The sequence below is a fragment of the Hylobates moloch genome, unplaced genomic scaffold, assembly GCF_009828535.3.
Source record: "Hylobates moloch isolate HMO894 unplaced genomic scaffold, HMol_V3 SCAFFOLD_4, whole genome shotgun sequence".
NCBI lineage: Eukaryota > Metazoa > Chordata > Mammalia > Primates > Hylobatidae > Hylobates > Hylobates moloch.
The window spans coordinates 37,129,958-37,148,774 of NW_026652279.1; the positions used below are offsets into that span (position 1 = coordinate 37,129,958).

At 46.1% G+C, this 18,817-nt stretch overlaps 1 protein-coding gene across 15 annotated transcripts in view; it reads right to left on the reverse strand.

Moving 5' to 3' along the window:
- KALRN (kalirin RhoGEF kinase) overlaps positions 1-18,817 on the reverse strand; it is a 695,573-nt gene that overhangs the window by 139,668 nt on the left and 537,088 nt on the right. For 2 of the 15 annotated variants that reach the window (XM_058437412.1, XM_058437410.1), the window contains exon 1: positions 6,360-6,634. The exons of 11 other annotated variants lie outside the window; for them this stretch is intronic. In XM_058437412.1, coding sequence (XP_058293395.1) covers positions 6,360-6,444 — 85 coding nt within the window. In that variant the 5' untranslated portion in view covers positions 6,445-6,634. Of the gene's footprint in view, positions 1-6,359; positions 6,636-18,817 lie in introns of those variants that run through there. 2 more of the 15 variants (XM_032149972.2, XM_032149975.2) reach the window with 2 other exon arrangements.

The window sequence follows — 18,817 nt, forward strand, 5'->3', positions numbered from 1 at the left end:
AAGAGCGGGAAAAGGGACCTGAATTAAGTTGAACCAGAGAGAAAAACATGAACAGATATTAACTAAGAAAACGTGTACAAGCTGCTCTGGGAGAGACAGATGTGATGGTGGTCTCTGCCATCTTCAGTTTTGGGACAGAAGAGTCCCTTGAAAGTAGACCACATTTGAAAGCAGGTACATTTAATTCCAAATGGCTCCAAGCAGTGCAGTCACCCCCAAGAACATTCCACAGTCAACATCATTCCACAGTCAACACCTGATTTAGAGTTTGGGTACTATCTCTACCCTTCTCAGTTGGGTCAGTCCTGCCTCTGGTCAGAGGAAGACAAGCCACATGCCCAGGAATGAAAAAGTTGAGGAAAGAGTATCAGAAAAGGATACTAGTTCTGATCCTGCTACTAAAAGGCTGGATCTCCATTTTCTCCTGCATAAAAGGAGTAGATGGAATTAAATGATTCCTGGTGTTCCTTCTGGCTGTAGCTTTCCATGATTTAGTCCCTTCTGCTTGAGAAGACACCTTCAGATTTCAGACCTCAGCCTTTTCCAGAGCCTTCTTTCAGGAAAAGCCTGGGGTTAGGTCTAAAGGAAGGGGCAGGATGTACTACTCACTGAAAGAGGAGTAGCACTTCAAAAAGATGGGCAATCGCTTCTTGGCCTTTTGGCTAAGATCAAGTGCAAAAAGATTGGCAATGTTTTTAGGGTAGAAGAGAACAGTATGAAGACTCTCACATGGAATACTACAAAATAGGACAACACTACTCCAGAAGGTATGCCCAGTGTTGTATGGGCTCAAGAGTAAAGTCCCCAACATTCAACTTTATTTTTATTTTTATTTTTAAAGTTATTTTGCATTAAAAAACAGATACAGGGTCATAATTTGTATCTTTTATTCCCAAGGTAGGACTTATGAACCTATACCCTATGGAACCATTGCCTACAGGATTATCAGTGATTGTTGGGCATGCAGCATCCACAGGAAGGATATTCAGCTTCAGTTTCCAATCTCCACCTCACCCCACCACCTTTATACACCCCCATTTCTACCAGGCTGTGGTTTGACTGGCAGTCAGTAATGTTATCCAGATACTAATTGATACTGTATCTAGGTAATAAATGATACATCTATCACCATTCAGTAGATCAGATAATCAGACATGGAAAGAGAAACATAAGATTCGGGTTGAAGACAGTAAATATGTGTGCTACTTCTTCCCAGGTTGAGTATATCCCTGGTTGATTCTGCTGAGACATTTAATTTAAAAAAAAAAAAAAAAGAAAAAAGAAAGATAGAAACAGAGTACATCCCTGGGAGGCAAAGAAAACCAAGAGACATATCGCAAAAGCGTACAGTAGGCCCTCTGTATCCACAGGTTCTACATCCTCAGATTCACCAAACTCTGATAAAAAATACTATATTTGTGGGATGCGAAACCCATGGGCACAGAGGTCTGACGTTGTGTATCTGAAGATTCAATAAGGCCGACTATGGAACTTGAGCATCCTCAGAGTTTGGTACCCGCAGGGGTTCCTGGAACCAACCCCCTGTGGCTACTGAGGGACAACTGTACATGCTAAATAATCAATTCAGTTTTCATCATGGTAAAGGCACTTACTAGAAGATGAAGAAATAAAAGGATACACATCAAGGCCCCAAGGATTTTATCCCCTGGATGGTGAATTTTTATTTTTGTTTATTTTTTGGAGACAGGGTCTCACTCTGTCACCCAGGCTGAGTGCAGTGGTGCCATCATAGTTCACTGTAAACTTGAATTCATGGGCTCAACCGATCCTCCCACCTCAACCTCCCGAGTAGCTGGGACTACAGGTACATGTCACTACACCCAGCTAATATTTTAATTTGTAGAGATGGGGTCTCCCTATGTTGCTCAGGCTGGTCTTGATCTCCTGGGCTCACGCAATCCTCCTGCCTTGGCCTCCCAAAGTGCTGGGATTACAGTGGATGGTGAATTAAAGTCAACAACAGTGAATGTCATAATGGTTCCTTTTTGCAGTTACCAACACCTTTCTAAAGGAACTTGGTGTCATGGTTTCACATATTAAACTCCATTTATAAAATGGGCTATATTAATTTGAGGGCCAAGGAAGAGACATTTACATCAAGTCATAAGGTTTCTGGTTGAGAATTCTGGAACAAAGTAGGATAAGAGAAAGTTATAGACAAAAATGCCTTTGGATGCCCTGTGAATCCCCATAACACTTACCCGTAGCCCATGACATCAGAGTCAAGCAGGAAGGACTACCAACGTAAAGAAAGAAACATAGAAACCGATCCCTGCACCTCCCCAGTGAAGTGATTCAGCTTGGGTAAGTCCCACTTCCTTCCTCTCTTTACCTCTGAGATGTTCAGGCAGCTGGACTATCTCAGTCTAAATGTGAAGACACAATGGCAGTTGGGCTTGGGATGCAAGGACACTGATACAGCAGTAAACAAGTATAAATAAATCCCATGCACACCGTGGAGGATGGTAATCAGGAAAAGCTTTCAAAAGGGGACTTTTGTCCACATACCTAAAGCTAATGAAAGTTGACTAGAAACTTAAGTCTCTTGGTTGGGCACGGTGGCTCACACCTGTAATCCCAGTACTTTGGGAGGCTGAGGTGAGTGGATCACTTGAGGTCAGGAGTTCAAGACCAGCCTAGACAACATGGTGAAACCCTGTCTCTACTGAAAATACAGAAAATTAGCCGGGCGTGGTGGTGCATGCCTGTAGTCCCAGCTATTCAGGAAGCTGACGCATGAGAATTGCTTTTACCTGGGAGGCGGAGGTTGCAGCGAGCCGAGATTGTCCCACTGCACTCTAGCCTGGGCAACAGAGTGAGACTCCATCTCAAAACAAAATTAAGTCTCTAAAACTGGCTTCTACCTAGAAAGGTCAGAAAAATCTCTGGGCTCCTTGGTCACAAATTCCAGTGCAATATGTAACTTAGCAATTTCCAGGTGATTTGAAATCTTTTCTGAACTGACCCACTTTTTCAGGCTTGAAGGACAGTCTAGCTAGTCAAAGCTATCCCAAAACTAACTCCCCACAGAATGTAACATCAATGATTTATCACCCCTTAGACACATGCATGCCATTATCTCACTTTTGGTTGTTTTTCACCTTCAAAAAGGCAGTTATAAATGCATTTGCCTTCTTTCTTCCTTCTTACCTGATATCTATTTCCTTTCTATCCTTGCTTTTCAGTTTTCCTGCCTTTCAACACCAGTTTCAAGGTAGGGAAGAAAAGCCATCTTTCATCAAACCTGCTTTCTGTACTCATACTCAATAGAACCAAAAAAGCTAAGTGCAGTGGTTCACGCCAGTATTCCTGGCATTTTGGGAGGCTGAGGCAGTAGGATCACTTGAGCCCAGAAGTTTGAGACCAGCCTGGGCAACACAGTAAGATCTTGTCTCTACAAAATATAAAAATATTAGCCTAGGGTAGTGGCATGCACCTATGGTCCCAGCCACTTGAGAGGCTGAGATGGGAGCCCAGGAAATCCAGGTTGCAGTGAACCATGACCACACCACTGCACTCCAGCCTGGGCAGCAGAGTGAGACCCTGTATCAAAAAAAAAAAGTGGAGGGTGGGGGTGGAGGGAAAAATACAAGATAGTCGCTTTCCATACTCTTCCAAATCAAAAGATAAGTTCAGTGAAATTCATCCATATTTTCCTCAAATGTGATATTTAAAGACCACACAGGTACTTTATCTAAATCCTTGACTCTGACCCTAGTGATGACAATTACAACCACTCAGAAGTCACCAGAGAAATTCCAGTGTAGCTCACTTAGCTTCAAGTCAAAAATAGCCAAAACATTCCACTTCCTCTTGGTTCTTTTACTTTTGTCCTTTTCCTCAGACTTTAGAAGGAGGTATCCTTTAAATCCTGCATGACTGGAAGTCAGATGGTCAAGTCCCCTTGCCTTGGGAACCACAGCAGTGGGCTCTGAGTCATTGCTTCAGAGTCAAGCTACTCAAGCCGCAGGAGACAGCCAAGTTCTCCCTGAGAGAGAAGCGATAGAGACCAGACAACCGGCCGCCTTTATCTACAAGGTGGAGTGGGGAGGTTGCCTTTCCATTGTATTTTCTCTAAGACCAGAGGAACTGGTTCAACTGAAAAGGGAGGCAGTCAGTCCCTTGCAGTGTACACCCTCCACTTGAGGGACAGCCTCAAGACTCTCCCCTCAGCCCTTCTGGGTGTTGCAATTGGGCAAGCCTCTTCCCAAAGAGTCCACAGACTCTGGGCCATGCACTCAGGCTCAATACAGACCTTATCTTTTCAATCTGTTTTCAAATTGATGCCTACAGGCTGAGTGGAGACTGTTTTCGGTTAGAGTGAACCTGAGGGAGCCCCAGGGCATGCCCAACACCTCAGACAGGACCCCCAGCCTAGACACAGGCAGGAGTTTTCTTTGGAGAGTGGCTAACTCACCTCCCCCACCATCGTCCTCTGATGAGCCCGTTTTTCATCTTCACACATTTCAGATCTAGGGGAATGAGGAGTAAATCAAGACCCCGGGCACCCACCTTGCCACCCTTCTTTTCCCTTTTAAACTGGTCTCATTGTTTGGACCTCTGACTCCCTCAGACTTCATCTGAGGGTCGCTGGCCTTTTCAGCTCCGGCTCCTACGATAGCCACTCGCACACCTCCTCTCCTAGCCACGGAGCCAGCAGCCATTGCCTTCACAGGCCCTAGGCAGGAGGCACCCAGCAGGCCCCGGAGCCAGCTCCCCAGCCCCTCCCCTGCATCTCAGCGAGAGGGAAAGTCGGGCAATTCCTCAACAAAGCAAGGGCCAGCAAGACCCCCAGTTACCCTGCAGGGCAGCCAGGGCTGTCACACGTGTGGACTCAAGGAGGCAGCTGTGGGGGCTTCAGATAAGCACCACTCCAGCCCCCACATTCTGACAGGAAACGGACTCCCAAGAAATCCTGCAGAGAAACTCTTTGCGGGGAAAGCAGGGCAGCCTCCGAGCGAACCCACCCACTCAGATTCCCCTTGGCCATTTCCTGCTTCCTCCGTGCTTTATTCCCCCTTTGCCTCAATTCCCAGCCTTGGTTTTGAATGTTTCTGCATCAGACTTAGAGGGTCCCTGGCCCCTCACATTCCTTCTTCATCTGAATTTTGGTTTTTAGAGCTCAAAACTACACGGTTCCAGGCTGTTCTAATTAAATGCAGAGATTGAGACAATCTAATGCTAAGATTACGACCTTAATGACTTGCAGGAAAAGCCATTCAGATTTAATTAGTTTTGGTAACCTTAAATCTGCTCAGGATAGAAAATTTCTCAGGGCTATGTTGTGTGTTTGTGGCATAGAGGATGGTGAAAGGTGGCTTAGATGAAGTTTATGAACCAGTAACTCAGCCAGAAAGTTCCATTAGGATTTTGCATAGCAGATGGGATGGGAGACTGGGTGGCGTATTGTAAATGGGGGTGGAGGCCAGAGGCCCAAAAGGTGAAACTTTTTAAAAGGGCAAATGTCAAGTAGGGGCTACATTCTCATTTCTACCCACACAAAAACAGTCTTCCCCCGCTATCCTAGCGTGTGTTAAAGTGACATGAACAGCCTTAGGAGCATCTGCTTATCCTATTTGGGAAGGTTCCGATTTCTTTTTCAGGAGAAGCCACACAATTGAGAACCCTCCCTCTGTGATCCTTCTCGCCCTCCTGTTCGACGGCTGCTTTGGGGGAAATTGGGTGCTTCCTGCAAGTCTCTTCCACGACATTAAGATTGGCAGAATAATTAAATACAGTCCTAATTGGGCACAGAGAGAGTTGTTAATTAATGAGCCAAGCTCCGGCCCAGAGCTGCAAATCCACGCTGGCCTGTGAAAACCCAGGCAGAAAAAATGTGCTCCAGTCCCATGAGAAAATTGTCACTTGGCAAAAACAGTTCATGTTGTACAGACAGGTGTCAAACACATTCCTGTAGCCAGGAGTCACACGTTAATCCCGCAGCTGAGATCCATGTGTAAATGAGAAGTGAGGTACTTCTCCGCCACTATAGGGACACACGCGGCTCTGCGTCCCCTTCCCACCCCCGCGTCCGCATCCCACTCCCTAGCAGGCTGGCGCCCTGACATCCAAAGTCGCTGCTAAGTGACTGAATTCCCAAACAGCAGCTCCGCATCCAAGTCAGAACCTCACCGCCAGCCAGCGAGCGCGCGCGTTCTGTCTGGGAAACTGTGAAACGGATCGCAGCAAACTCTATCCCTTAGCCGCCCTCCTGATCCCCACCCCCATCCCGCTACCCCAGAGGCCTCCCCAACCCTTCCCTCCCTACCACCCTCCCTCGCGCTCAGCGCGACCAGTCTGGCTAAGAGAAGGCACCAAGGCCGCCGACAGCCACTCACCTCTGCACGGGAAGCAACAGCAGCACTTAGCAAAGAGCCACCCCAAAGAGGGACCTCGGGTGTAAGCCCTGTCGCCGCCCTTCATGTTGCCCCGCCGCCCCAGCGCTCCCGCATGGCACGGGGCGCCAGCCCGGGGTGAGAGCGCGGCGGGAAGGAAACTTCAGCGCCGCCGCCCGAGAGCCGGCTCTAGACCTAGCTCCCGCCCTCTCCGCTGTGCTCTCCCCGCACCGCGGCCGCAGCTCTGACTTACTGGGAGCCACTGCCACCTTGGGAAGCGGGGAGGGGCCAGGAGAGGAGGGAGGGCCTAAGGGGCGGAGTTCCAAGGTCCAGCTGTGCGCAGGAGACCTGGCCAGCAGCGGCCGGAGCCTTATGCAACGCTGCCTGTGGCACCAGTGCTGTGGGCACGGGGCAAATGGGTGGAGTTTGAGCCCTTCGCACCAAACAGGTAGGTACTCCTTATGTGCAACTTCCTCCCCTCAAAGGCCACCACAATGGGCGCTGGCTTAAAAAATACAACTAGATGGGGCCGAAGAGGTGAGAGAGGGGCAGGCAGACTTAGATGGTCCAAGACTCAAGGATGCCCTTTTCTTCCTCGCATCCTCACCCGTTCCCTCCCCACAGCCTCCTCTGTATTTGAAAACACCGTCCCCAACGCTTTCCTTTCCTTCCGTGTAATGCTGATTACTAATAATGATAACAGTGCCTCATCTTGATCAGCTCTCCAACTGTAATGACGTGAAAACACATTCTGGGTTTGGAATCACACAACCAACCTTCAAAGCTCAGTTTTGCCGCCTGCTAGCTGTTTGACCTTAGGCAAGTCACTTCACCTTTTATCTTCAGTTTCCCCATTTTAAAAAAAATTGTAAAAGAATTCATATATTCCACGGTTGTAGATTTTCTTTAAAAAATTTTTGTTAATAGAGGCAGGGTCTTGCTATGTTGCTTCAGCTAGTCTTGAACTCCTGGGCTCAAGTGATCCTCCTGCCTTAGCCTCCCAAAGCATTAGGATTAGAGATGTGAGCTACCACATACAGCTAATGGTAGAATTTAAAAATATCTATGGATGTCTCCTAGAGTTGCTGATTTAGTAGGTAGGAGGTGGGGCCCGAGAATTTGCATTGCTACAAGTTCCCAGGTGATGCTGGTGTTGGTACAGGACCACACTGAGACCTACTTGAGATTCAGACTTTTTCCTTGCCTATTTGGCATCTGTCCCCTTTTCTTTTTGTAACAGCACCTTGACTTGTCTTTGAGGAACCAGTCCTCCTCCCTTCTCAGGCCATGTTTCTGGGCTAACATCCTGTTACAGAGGTGAAGTTTAATATTTCCAGGTGAATGAATGCCTACAGAGAAACTTCGAACATCTTACTTACTTACGGAGCAAGAGTTCCATTCATCATCCCCCCTGCCCAATATGCCCAGTAGACCTATCATGCCTTTACTTATACCCCATCCCTATCTTTTAAATCTTTTTCATGTTTCAAGGCCAAGCTTGCTTTCCACAACCCCCTTGAAGCCCACTTGGACCACATCAGTGGGACCTTCCCACGAACCACTGTATTACTCACAGGGTGTCTCTCCCATTCCTTTGTGTCCAGCTTTAGGGCAAAGGGCCTGCTGGAAACATACAACACTCATAAAGAGGGCCCATTCATCAGAAAAAAGGGAAGTTTGTGGGAGGAATGAAAAACAGAAGCTTGATCACCCAGGTAACCAATGCCTTCCTGGAAGAAACACACTCATGGGACAAGGCTTTCAAAAGTTACCAGGATTTGGGGCTTCCTTTCCCAGTTGGAACCATGCTTAGATTTGTGCTTTATTTATCTATGTAACAGCCAGGCATGGTTGCTCATGCCTGTAATCCCAGCACTTTGAGAGGCCAAGGCAGATCACTTGAGCCCACGAGTTCAAGACCAGCCTGAACAATGCAGGGAGGCCCTGTCTCTAAAAATAATAAAAATAAATGAATAAGTACATAAATGAGCGGGGCTTGGTGGACCATACCTGTGATCCTGGTTACTTGGCAGGCTGAGGTGTAAGGATCACTTGAGCCTGGGGATGTCAAGCCTGCAGTGACTCATGATTGTGCTGCTGCACTCCAGCCTGGGCAACAGAGTGAGACGCCATCCCCCACAGCTCAACCCCCCAAAAAAATATGTGCCAAGGCATCTGCCACATGGTTGGGATACCAGTAAATGATCGAAGCATGACCTAATGAGTAACAATAGCTTACATTTATTGAGCATTTATATGCTAAGCAGTTTCCTCCATGTTATCCATACATTATCTCATTTATCCTCATAAAAAAAATCTTGTAAAGTAGTGTCCTGTTTTACCTTTGAAGAAACTGAATTAATAAACTATGATGAGGCTTTAATGGTTTAATTCTGAAGAAAAACTCTAAAAAGGTTTGCCCCTTTGGAACAGTAGAACATAAAGTCAAAAATCTACCCTCTAGTTCTACTACTGCCATCTCCCTGATGGTTTCTCTTGGCAAGGTTTACATAAGAACGTCACTGTCAAGCAGGAAATGAATCTCTGGTGCTCTTTCTGACACATACAAAAACAGAGAAATTACGGCTCAAATTGCTCATGTTGGCTGGGTGCGGTGGCTCACGCTTGTAATCCCAGCACTTTGGGAGGCCAAGGTGGGCGGATCATCTGGGGTCAGGACTTCAAGACTAGCCTGGCCAACATGGTGAAACCCCATCTCTACTAAAAATACAAAAATTAACTGGGCATGGTGGTGCACATCTGTAATCCCCACTACTCGGGAGGCTGAGGCAGGAGAATTGCTTGAACCCGGAAGGCGGAGGTTGCAGTGAGCCGAGATCGCACCATTGCACTCCAGCCTGGGCAACAGAGTGAGACTCTGTCTCAAAAAAAAAATAAAAATAAAAATTGCTCATGTTGTCTGCACCCAAGATTCCTGATTCACTGACCATCCTGATAATTGGTCAGTCTCATTTTGCCAGGCTGAATTACTGTAGGATCCTTAATCCTCACATAGTTATCCTGGGTTCCAGTTCTGACCCACAACAACCAGCACTATTATTTAGTTCTCTCTTCCATGTCACCAAAGACAATACCTATTTTGTTTTTCTTGCAAGCCCAGACCAAAAATGTCTGTAAAAATTAACCTTATTTGCTTGTGATCCATAGTATGGATGCTATGGTCCAAGGCTCAATATTTGGTTTACCCACCCAATCCATCTCTTTTTACACTTTGGGGGCATTATGATGGGAATTCAAAGATGCTTCAAAATTTCATGGGGAAAAACCAGTTTGTTTTTTACTGAAATCTTCCCTCTTGGTTTTTGTGTTCAGATAACACTGGATCACTTTTTTGTCACAATTCTTTGCAAGAGACTAATGACATATCATCTTGCTGAAACTGGCTTGAGTTACATGTTTGAGAAAGACCCAACTCTTACTTTAGAAATCAAATACCAGTAGACCCTAAAGTAGTCCACTATAGGCAAAATGGGTCCATTGGGCATGTTTCCACGGATACTTTTTTTTTTTTGAGCAGAGTCTCACCTGTCACCCAGGCTAGAGTGCAGTGGCATGATCTCGGCTCACTGCAACCTCTGCCTCCCGGGTCCAAGCAATTCTCCTGCCTCAGCTTCCAGAGTAGCTGGGAATACAGACGGGCGCCACCACGCACATCTAATTTTTGGGGTTTTAGGCATGAGCCACCATACCCAGCCTCTACTAATTCTTATAACCCAGGAATTTATCCTATCTCAATTTAAAGGCATAAAACCATTAGGAACCTCTTCCTATCTTAAGTTGGCAAGGTCAATACATTTTTGGCCATGCTGGAGATTCATTCTGGGCTTAGACACCAATAACCCAAGAGTCCCATTGCCATCCTTACATGCCTTCCAGAATGAGACTAGCCAGTGTCTACAACCTAACAAGGAAATCCTTTCCTTTCCTTTATTATTATTATTATTATTTTAATAGAGAGAGGGTTTTGCCATGTTCCCTGCGCTGGTCGTGAACTCCTGGGCTCAAGCAATCCGCCCCCCTCGGCCTCCCAAAATGCTGGGATTACAGGTGTGAGCCACCACACCTGGCCATCAAGGAAATCTCAAACAACATGGGGACACTAACTGTTCGTGGACCTACTCGTTAATTCATCAAATACTTACTGAGTGCCTACTCTGGGTCAGGCTCTGTTCTAGGTACTGGGTCTACATTGGCGAACAAAAACAATTTCAGTCCTTCTGAAGCTAGCTCCTAGGACAGACTCATCACGAATGTGAGAGAAAAGTTAATCCACATCAGATATGTGACCAGGTTTATTAGTTGAGAGGGTTAATAGATGCCTAGATTCTCTAGCCTGCATCCAGATGTTTTAAGTTAATATTCTCAAGACAATTTAGAAGGGATGGTGGAGGATATGATTTTAAAACATTGGTGCTGATAAGAATCAGGAGGGAAGCATTTAAAAATATTAGGCATTAGTATTTTTTAGGCTCTGGGGTGGAACCAAGTTTGAGGCTATTGCTGCCTGAGTCTCCCCTCCCCGCCCCCCACACACACACCCTGAGTTTTAGATCAACTGACTTTGGGTGCAACTGGGCACAAGTATTTTAAAAGTTCTCCAGGTGTTTGTAATATGCAGCATAGTTTGAAAACCACTGGTGCAGTATGATGGTTCTCAAACTCGAGTATATATCAGAATCACCTGGAAGGTGTGCTAAAACACAGATTATTAGGCTTCACTCCCAGAGTTGCTGATTTAGTAGGTCTGGGGTGGGGCCTGAGAATTTGCACTGCTACAAGTTCCCAGGTGATGCTGATGTTGTTGGTACAGAAACACACAGAGACCTACTCGAGATTCGGACATTTTCCTTGCCCATTTGGCATTTGTGCACCTTCTTTTTGTAACAGCACCTTGACTTGTCTTTGAGGAACCAGCCCTCCTTCCTTCTGAGGCCATGTTTCTGGATGTGGCTGACATCTTCCCCTTGTCCACCCTCTACTCCAAAGATAAGCCCATGACCTGGGTGTGGCCAGGCAGCCACAGGGATTGGTTCAGATTTAGCACATGACTCGAGTTTATGCAATGAGCATAAACCCTGCAATCTTAGCAAGAACATCTGAGAAAACAGCAATCTCTTTCTACAAGATTTCTAAGTTGATGGGATGTTAGCCTAAAGCAGCTGGAGGTATTTTGCTATAACAATATGGGAAGAAGCTCTCTGAGAATGAAGCCAACACAGGGAAAAGATGAGAGAGAGAGAAAAGAGAGGTAGGTTTCCCGTGATATCATTTGAATAGCTAGAGAGGCTTCTTCCTAAAGCTTTATTCCTGGACTTTACTTGTGCCAGCCCCTCGCTTATACATTCCTTTTTGTGTAAGCCAGTTGAATGTCTTATTATTTCAGGGTTTTCACATACCTACCCACCCACTCCCAAAGTTCAGGCTAAAAACTCCTGAGCTATAAGCAATATATTTACAATAGTCTTACTTTTCAACTAGGTGGCTGAGTCTCATTTATATTTTTGGCAGACTTTGTCTTCAGTGATACCTGCAGCCTAAGTCCATTTTACATGAATAAGGCTTTCTGCCTACCTATGTGACCACTTTATGTCCCACCCTCATTTCCAACAACAGTGAACCCCAAAGAATTTCTGGTATCAGCCTGCAGATGTAGTAGGCCAGGTGTACCACAATGCCAGGCCTGATATCAGGCACCAGTGTGACTGCCTCTCCCTCCACATTAACCACAGCCTTCAGTAACACTGGACCATGACCTCAGGCATCTGTCTCTTCCACCAACAGACATATGTCCATTTTTTTTTCCTTTAGGGTTATTCTCTTCAGATGGACAGGAATAGAATTTTACTAAATCACAATTATTTCTCCACATTTCTTAGAGCTCAGGACAGAGACAGAAGGAAGAGCAACCATGCCCCAATTCAGGCCTAGAGATTCATAGGAGACCCTTCTTACTGTGACAAGTACTGAGACCTTTTATAGAACATAGGCTCAGTGAGCCGTGAACACTGGTGAGTGCAGAGGCCAGGCCCTGATCTCTTTAACTCCACTCCAACCATTCCCTTGCTCTCCTTTCCCCACAGGGGTTCTTACCTGTAGCACTCACCCCCAGATTTGGATTCTATAGGTTTGGTTTTTTTTTTTTAGATGGAGTCTCGCTCTGTCACCCAGGCTGGAGTGCAGGGGCACATCTTGGCTCACTGCAACCTCCGCCTCCCAGGTTCAAGTGATTCTCCTGCCTCAGCCTCCCGAGTACCTGGGACTACAGGCAATCATCACCACGCCCAGCCAATCTATGCGTTTTAAAAAGCTCTGCAGAGGTCATCATTATTGAACTCTTTGTGATAGGCATTTCTTTTTTGTTTCTTTTCTTTTCTTTTGAGACAGAGTCTCGCTCTTTTTGCCCAGGCTGGAGTGCTCACTGAAACCTCTGCCTCCCAGGTTCAAGTGATTTTTCTGCCTCAGCCTCCCAAGTAGATGGGATTACGGGCATCTGCCACCACGCCCGGCTAATTTTTTTGTATTTTTAGCAGAGATGGGGTTTCACCATGTTGGTCAGGCTGGAAATCTATGCGTTTTAAAAAGCTCTGCAGAGGATTTCAATGTGAAGTCATAGCGGAGAACCACCGACTTTAGGGCCCAAGGCCACTCACACTGTGGATGAGTTCCTGCACTGTAGAGTTTAGGAAACACTTGGACATAAATGGTTTTACTTTCTCAAACTCTGACAATCGGTCCCTTGACCCATTATTCCACTGCCTGCCATGCTCCCTGGTTGCTAACTGCAGGTTCCTTAATTCTCATCTTCCCTGTGTAGATTTCTGATCTATGAACTGCCTGATTGCTAATACCAGGATGGCTAATCAATGTTCTCAAATTACCAAGCCCTGGCCTCCATTTGTGGCTGTGGCCTAAACATCTAAGATTCTTTCCAAGTACTAATCATTTATTCAACAAATAATTGGTCTTAGAACATTTACTATTTGTAAGTCACTAAGCTAACCTATATATGGGAGTTTATAAGGAAAATGTAAATAAGGCCTGTTCCCTGAGAAAAGACAAAGAAGAACAGGGTGAATTCTAGCAGAAGTTGGTTTAATTTTCTGTGGCAGAAAAAAGAAATGGAAACAGAATAGTACTGGACATAAAGTAGGGGTTTCTTCTTTATGTGAAAAAGAGGAATTGAGACAATAGTCATCAGTAACCAGAAACACTTCAATTAGAGAGAGGAGGTACAATGTGTACATTGCTTCTATATTTAATTTGAACTCCAAATATGGTGGGTTTTTTGTTTTTTTTTTGAGGCAGGGTCTTGCTCTGACATCCAGGCTAAAGTGCAGTGGCATAATCAGAGCTCACTGTAACCTCAAAATCATGGGCTCCCACCTCAGTCTTTCAAGTAGCTGGGACTACAGGTATGCACCACCACACCTGCCTAATTTTTTCGTTTTATAGAGATGGGGGTCTCACTACATTGCCCAGGCTGGTCTTGAACCCTTGGCCTCAAGCAATCATCCTACCTCAGCCTCCCAAAGTGCTGAGACTACAGGCATGAGCCACTGTGTCCAGCCAAAATATGTTTTTTTCAAAAGCGTATAATATCTATGTGGGTACCTATTCCCAGGTAATATGTGTTATTTTAACAGTAATGTGTACAGAAAAATTGTGCTTGCCAGAATCACGCATAGTAATCTCTTCTTATCGCTGTTTAGTGTGGTCTAACCACTGCACCACTGCTGGTCCCATGGGTACCATCATCCACTTGGTGACAGACAGCTCCTGGACTCTAATGACTGAACCATTACTGAGCTCAGTCCATATGTCTTCACCTATTGACCTTTAAATGTGTTCCTCTGCACTTGCCCACCTGACACCTGTTTGCCTCTTTCTAGCTGTCTCACTTATCCTTAAGAGAGGCCCCAGCTCAGCCTGCAGCCACCCTCTTTTTTTTTTTCCAGGAAGTATTACTGATCACTTTCTGGTCTGAACCAGGTTCAAGGTAGGAGGGTGGTTCAGGCCATACTGAGAGGACACAGATGTCTCCCCAGAATGGCCAACATTCCTCTTCTGTGATGACAGAGAGGAAGAGCTGCTGGCAACAAGGACAGGTTCCTGGATATCTGTACTGAGCAGCCGCCTGAGCTGGCCTGAGCTCAGGGGCAGATGAGCTATTTATCAAAGTGAAAGATGGCTGCAGCTGGAGTTGCTAAAAACAAACCACTCCAGGTTTTATCCACTTCCAAAAATGTTTACCTCTAAGTAGGTCAAAGTGTTCCCAAAGTAGGGCAGTAAAAGTGCCAGTCTATCACTCTGAGTTTCAATTAAAGTAAACTTATGATTGCTAAGCGTCCACTATGCGGGATGGCATTTTAATTCTGCCAATGCCACCTTCCCTCCTACAGGCACAAATAGCAGCTGCAGCAGCATGTAGATTCACGGGGTACGGTGAAGAGGTTTCTGATGAGTCAAATGGAAAGTGGATTTTGTCTTGATGTAACTCAGGTGAGTTTATTGAGGATTTCCAATAATAGAAAGATGTACATCTGCCAATAATGGAATGTGGATAATGACCTGCTCATCCTTCAACCAGTCCAAATAAATGAGAGGTGCTTAACCCATACATCCCCAGAGAAGACTTCCTCAGTCAGGACTCCTAGCATCAGAACATGATTCCCCATTCCCATCCTCAGGTCCTCCTGCTAAAGCTTAAGCCAGTTTCCTCTACCGTTCTACATGCTGAGCCGGTCTTTCACATAAGAACTCTGCAGAGGTCCTTGATGCATGATCCGTCCCTCCTTTCTATAAATATTTACTGAGAACTTCTTACATGGCAGCCACTGTTTTAGATGCTGGGGATAGGGCAATGAACACAATAGACAAAATCCCTGTATTGGTAGGGGGGATTTGCAGAGGAATATTAACAAATATGTCAGGTAGTGATAAATGCAATGAAGAAAAGTAAAACAGAGAAGGGAGTATACTGTGATGGGAGAGGGTGGGAGTTAGGGAAGACCTCTCTAAGGAAGTGTGACAGCAAGACATCCAGGTATCTGAGGATCTGGGGTATCTGGCGTGTTCCAAGCAGAGGGAACAAAAGGTCAGGCCCTGAGGTGAGCGTATGCGTGGCTTGGTTGGTGAATGGCTCAGTGAGGCAGGCTGGTCAGGTGAATGGTAGACAAAATAACATCCCTCAAAGATGTCCACATCCTCATCTCCAGAACCTATAAATATGTTACCTTATATGGCAAATGTGATTCCATTAGGGACCTTGAGGTAGGGGGATTATGCTGGATCATTCTGGTGAAGACAGTGTAATCGTGGGTGTTCTTAAAAGCAGAGAACCTTTCCCACTGTGGCCCAGGGGAAAGATTACTATGGAAGGAGGATCAGAAAGATGCAACATTGCTGGCTTTGAAGATGGAGAAAGTGTGGTGGTCTCTGGAAGCTGGAAGAGGCAAGAAACAGCTTTTCCCTAACAGCCTACAAAAAGGAATGTGGCCCTGATTGCTGAAACTGCGATTTTAGCCCATGGGGACTCATGTTGCATTTCCAACCCACAGAACTGTACGATAATAAGTTTGTGTTGTTGTTTGAAGCCACCATGTTCATGGTCATTTGTTACAGCAGCAACAGGAAATGAATATATAGGAGATGAAGTCAGAGAATAGGCTCCAGAACAGGTTTTGTGGAGCCTCTTTGCAGTCACAGAAAGGACTTCACTTTACTCGAAATGAGACAGGAGACACTGGAACATTCTGAGCTGAGACGGGTCTTCAGCCTGGGCCACATCCCTGCAGCTGGGGGCAAGCAACGGCAATTATCTATTCACCCTCCTGTGTACAAAGGTGAGGAGCCAGACTTCCTGTAGCCTAGAGGGCCATGTGGAAAGTAAGACAAGTGGGCACAATCTCAGAATCAAGATTATGGCTGGGGTTAGTGGACATGGGGAGAAAACAAGACAACCCAGTCCTACCACGAGGGCAAAGAAAGGGGCAGGCTGTTCAATAACTGCCTATAGGGCAGAGGGCTGGTATTCAGAATGGCAATTAGTAGTAAATGGAAAGACTTCTGACGCTTGTTTGCAGGGTTTGGGTTAAGGCTGCAGTTTCACCCCCACATAGATCCTCGGTGAGGAGTTGTTCTCAAGGAGCAAGTGACACAGGGAATGCAGTGTGGCGGTGAGAGGAGGGTGCTGACTGCTCTGTCCTGCAGAATCCTGTTGCTGAGGGCTCCTAGAGCTGTGGCCTGCAAGGGCTGCTCCTCAAGGCTTTTGAAGGCCTCCCATCTCTGCCCTTCCCTGAGCAGACAGGATGGGCACATCCCAAGATTGTCCAGACCACTGCCTTGCCTTCTCTTTTCCCCAGGTCACATTCAGTGCATGTCATTCCTGGGTCCCCGTGTTCTTCTGGGGGAAAGTGCTTTCAGCTTAGCTAGCTGTAAGCAAGAAAACTGCATCCTCTTTCCTCTGGGGGAACATTCTGTTTGCTGGGGTAACCTCCTCTCTATCATCTCCAGCTTCTTCTCAGAAAGCAGTCAGTGGCAACCTTTCTTCTCTGGGATCAAATCCTGAGGCTCTCATTTTAGCTCTGAGCTCCATCAGCTGGTTCATGTGGCTCCAAAGAGACTTCACCTCTGGATGATAAGGGGCATTATCATCATGTAGATGTCACAGATTTACAGTGGGCACCAGCAGGCATGAAAACATGCTGTTGAAATTGGCATTTAACATAAGCCAGCAGGCTGGCTACAAAAAGGAAAAATGCAGGATCTCTGCAGAGGGACCCAGAGAGACCAGCTCTTTGCCTGGACACCTGGGTCTTCCTGCTTCAGTTCTACTTGGAGGCAGCATGACACTGAGTTGTATTTAGAGAAGGATGTGGCCTGGCCTGACACGTTCCTATTTGAGGCTTTGATTCTAAGCCCTTTCATGTCCTAAATAGTATTAGATGGATGTAGCCACAGGCAGGACATCTCAACAAGAACAAAGTAGGCCTGAGGCAGTTTCCACGAAACTCCTCTCTGTCCTACCCTTCTTTGAATTAAAGAGTGGTCCTCTCATATACACCCAACACTCACAGTGTCAGCACAACCCCCATCACACAGGTCAGCCCATCTCCATAATGTGGCCCAAATGTTACCTTCAAGTACCACAGAATTAATGACAGAGAATAGGTCATGGAGAGGTGCCAGAGGTACAAGCTAAGGAAAAACTTGAATTTTTAGCTCAAATATATCAAATATTATATCAATCCTCTGGGTTAAAGTCAAAAGAAAGTTATGAGAGGATTAAGCCATTATTTCTTGGGAAATCACGGAGCTAGATGGACCTGCTGTTGGTGGACTGTGGAAAGGACCCAGGGTAGGTTAGGAATAGAGACTGAGGGAAGGGAGCCAGTGCAGACAGGAGGTTATGCTGGGGCCTCTGAAAACCTATGGAGGTGCAATGGCTCACACTTGTAGTCCCAGCTACTTGGGGGTTGCTGAGGCAGAAGGATCACTTGAACCTGGGAGGTCAAGGCTGCAGTGAGGCCTGATCATGCCACTGAACTCCAGCCTGGGCGATAGAATGAGACCCTGTCTGGGAAAAAAAAAAAGAAAAAAGAAAACCAATGGAAACTAGAAAGAGAACCCTGACCCCTTGAACAATGCTGGGGATGATTCAGGCTGGAAACACCCTGTACTCAGCCCTATAGAGGTATCAGAACTTAGACAAAGAGCAGGCAGGGAACTTCACATTAATTGGGGCATACTGGGCTGCAAAGTCTACCTTGTTGGAGTTTAAGTGCTATTAATCAATTTCACAGATTTTTTAAAATTAGAATTTTTAGAAACAGAGTCTTGCTCCATTGCTTAGGCTGGAGTGCAGTTGTGCAATCATAGCTCACTGCAGCATTGAACTCAAGCCATCCTCTCTCCCGTCCCAGGCAGCTAGGACCACAGGTGTGTGATCACATCTGGCTTATTTCATAGATTTTTAAGTGTCTTACCCAAGGTCATCATCTAGCCAGTGGCCAGGATTCAGACTCAGGTCTTCCACCCCAAGACATTTTTTTGGAGACAGGGTCTTGCTCTGTTGCCCAGGCTGGAGTGCATTGGCTCAACCACAGCTCACTGCAGGCTCGACCTCCTGGGCTCAAGTGATCCTCTTACCTCAACCCTCCAAGTGGCCGAGGCTATAGGCACTCACTAACATGCCCAGCTTTTTAAAAATTTTTCCTAGAGACGGGGTCTCACTCTGTTGCCCAGGCTGGTCTGGAACTCCTGGGCTCAAGTGGTTCTCCTGCCTCAACCTCTGAAAGTGTTGGGATTACAGACAGACCATCTTTTTATAGTCTACTGCATACTGAGATAAAGCCACAGACAACTTTTGTTTTATCCTAAACAATCAGCCTGTGCACATAATAATAAAACCAACCTCACAGTTTAAAAATCACTTTTACTTA